This window comes from Mizuhopecten yessoensis, unplaced genomic scaffold (assembly GCF_002113885.1).
Source record: "Mizuhopecten yessoensis strain PY_sf001 unplaced genomic scaffold, ASM211388v2 scaffold2681, whole genome shotgun sequence".
Classification (NCBI taxonomy): Eukaryota; Metazoa; Mollusca; class Bivalvia; order Pectinida; family Pectinidae; genus Mizuhopecten; species Mizuhopecten yessoensis.
Window position 1 is genome coordinate 49,215 of NW_018404667.1, and position 2,213 is coordinate 51,427.

The window sequence follows — 2,213 nt, forward strand, 5'->3', positions numbered from 1 at the left end:
TTGTCACAATTAATATTAAAGTGTATGCATATGCACCGCTTAAACAAATACACTATAACACGGTATTATGAACGGCGATCGATAATTGTTTTGCACATTTTTGGAGTGTGTGTGTGATCAAATATTTAAACAAAATGAAAAGATCCGCGCAAACAAAAACAAATATGAACATTACTAGACCTTCAAAGACGAACATAAGATCGAGGGATCTGGTTCCAGCCTTAGGGACTTAGTCCTAAATCACAATACAGAAATTACGCTGTCAACTGCTGGAAATGAGATGAAATTAAAATGCATCGGTATTTATACAGTAGCGAACATACAAATGTTCAACGTGTCACTAAAGCTTATTATTATATTGGCATTTGATTATTATTGCATTTGTTTTACGTTGAAGGTGTTTGTTGATCCTTACTGACTCTTACAATGGCTGAAGGCGGTCTCCCTCCGGAACTGGACTTACACCTACAGAAATGTTCAATCTGCCTGGAGAAACTTCAACAACCCAAGTCCTTACCATGTCTCCACTCCTTCTATCAGGATTGTCTCGGGACGTATATCACCAAGGAACTGACCGGGAAAATGGCGTCAGCAACATCTTTCCCTTGTCCAGTATGTAGGAGAATGACGTCTCCTGTTCACCAAAGAGAAACCAAGGATAAATGGGCAGAGCAGTTCCCGACTAATAATGTGATCCAGGACCTTATCCAGCTCAGAGAACGTTCATCTGAACCATTGTGCTGCAAACCCTGTCAGACAAAAGGTAACCTGAACATTCCAGCAAAATTCTGGTGTAATTCGATGAACGATAATTTTTGCGAGACTTGTAAGGTTGAACTACATGATGTCATACATACTGACTGCGGCATAGTCGATTTCACCATGAACAAAAACAACCGATTTCAACCTAAAAAATCTGCCCCTCGATGTGACCGACACGGCAAGAAAATAGTTTGGTATTGTGAGGACCACCAACTTCTGTGCTGCAACATATGTTTTTTTAAAGACCACAGGCGTTGTGAAGAGGTTTCAACAGTGAAAGAATATTTTCTAAAACTAAAAGCGGGAACAAAACTAAATGAAATGCGGGCGGTGCTCAAAAAAGGGGGAGACGTCATGGATACATTAGTGAAGGACTTTGAAGAACAACTCAAAACCATGACACAGAACCAAGAAACTGCACTGCAGAGTATCTCAGATCTACGTAAAAAGGTCGACAAACGATTGAACAAGCTCCAGAAAGACATCACCGACAAGTTGACCATGCTGTTCAAAGAAGAGAAAGGGAAGAAGGAGGCATCATTACGACAGTGTGAACGCCTGATGTATGGGATGCTCAATACCCTGAGGTCGTCCAATAAAGCCGTAGAGGAAAACGACCACATCGACACGATAGTTTTGTATCAGAGAGGTAAGGCAGAAGTGGAGTCGTGTATGACCCTGATCACGGAGTTTAGCAAGTCATTCACGTCCGTCAGCATCGAGCATCAAATTGTCTCTGGACATGATATCATTAGTGATAACGGTATGGGAAAGATCGTCGTCGCCAAAGAATCACGATGCATCCCTTGTCAACGGTGTGATATTACGCCCCCCTTGTCAGAACGTCGTGTGAAAGAAATTGGAAGGTTCAATATCAAGTCCCCGTCAGATTAAAAACATTGCCGTGTTCTTGGTGTTGTGTACCTGCCATGTGCCTAAATAGTTGGGAGTGATTACAACAACAAAAAACTGAAGTTGTTTTCAGATAAAGGACAGTGCCTGGACGAGTTGACCGTAGGGCTCAATCCTTGGGATATATGTCTTGTAAACAACAACACAGTGGCGGACGCTGTCAGCAGTTCTGGTTGTGTACACGTCGTGAATGTCAAGGCATCGAAGCTCTCCCTGTCGTATGAGATCAACATGCCTCATGGTAAATACTGTGATGGTATAACACATACAGACGGGAGGTTTGTCGTGAGCTTAAGTGGAGAAGTATATAGTGTGACGCAGGGTAGAAAGGCTCAGTTGTTATATAACTATAACAATGATTGCTGGTCCCTGGCACATGATCCAGCAAAGAGAGACACACTTGTCAGTCTCAGTAATACTACCGCGGGGAAAGTCACGGTGTCTAGACTGTCGTCTGACAAACGTCGTACGGATGTAATGAAGGTCGGTGTTTTGAGGGGAGCTATGGGAATAGACGTGGACAGAGAGGGTAACATCTA

General features: G+C 42.7%; 1 protein-coding gene across 1 annotated transcript; it reads left to right on the forward strand.

Annotated features, from left to right (window-relative positions):
- The first annotated feature begins 426 nt into the window (after positions 1-426).
- Positions 427-1,656, forward strand: LOC110446390 (transcription intermediary factor 1-beta-like). The gene has a single exon (XM_021491522.1). It carries the CDS (start codon positions 427-429, stop codon positions 1,654-1,656), a length of 1,230 nt encoding a protein of 409 aa, XP_021347197.1.
- The last annotated feature ends 557 nt before the right edge of the window (positions 1,657-2,213 follow it).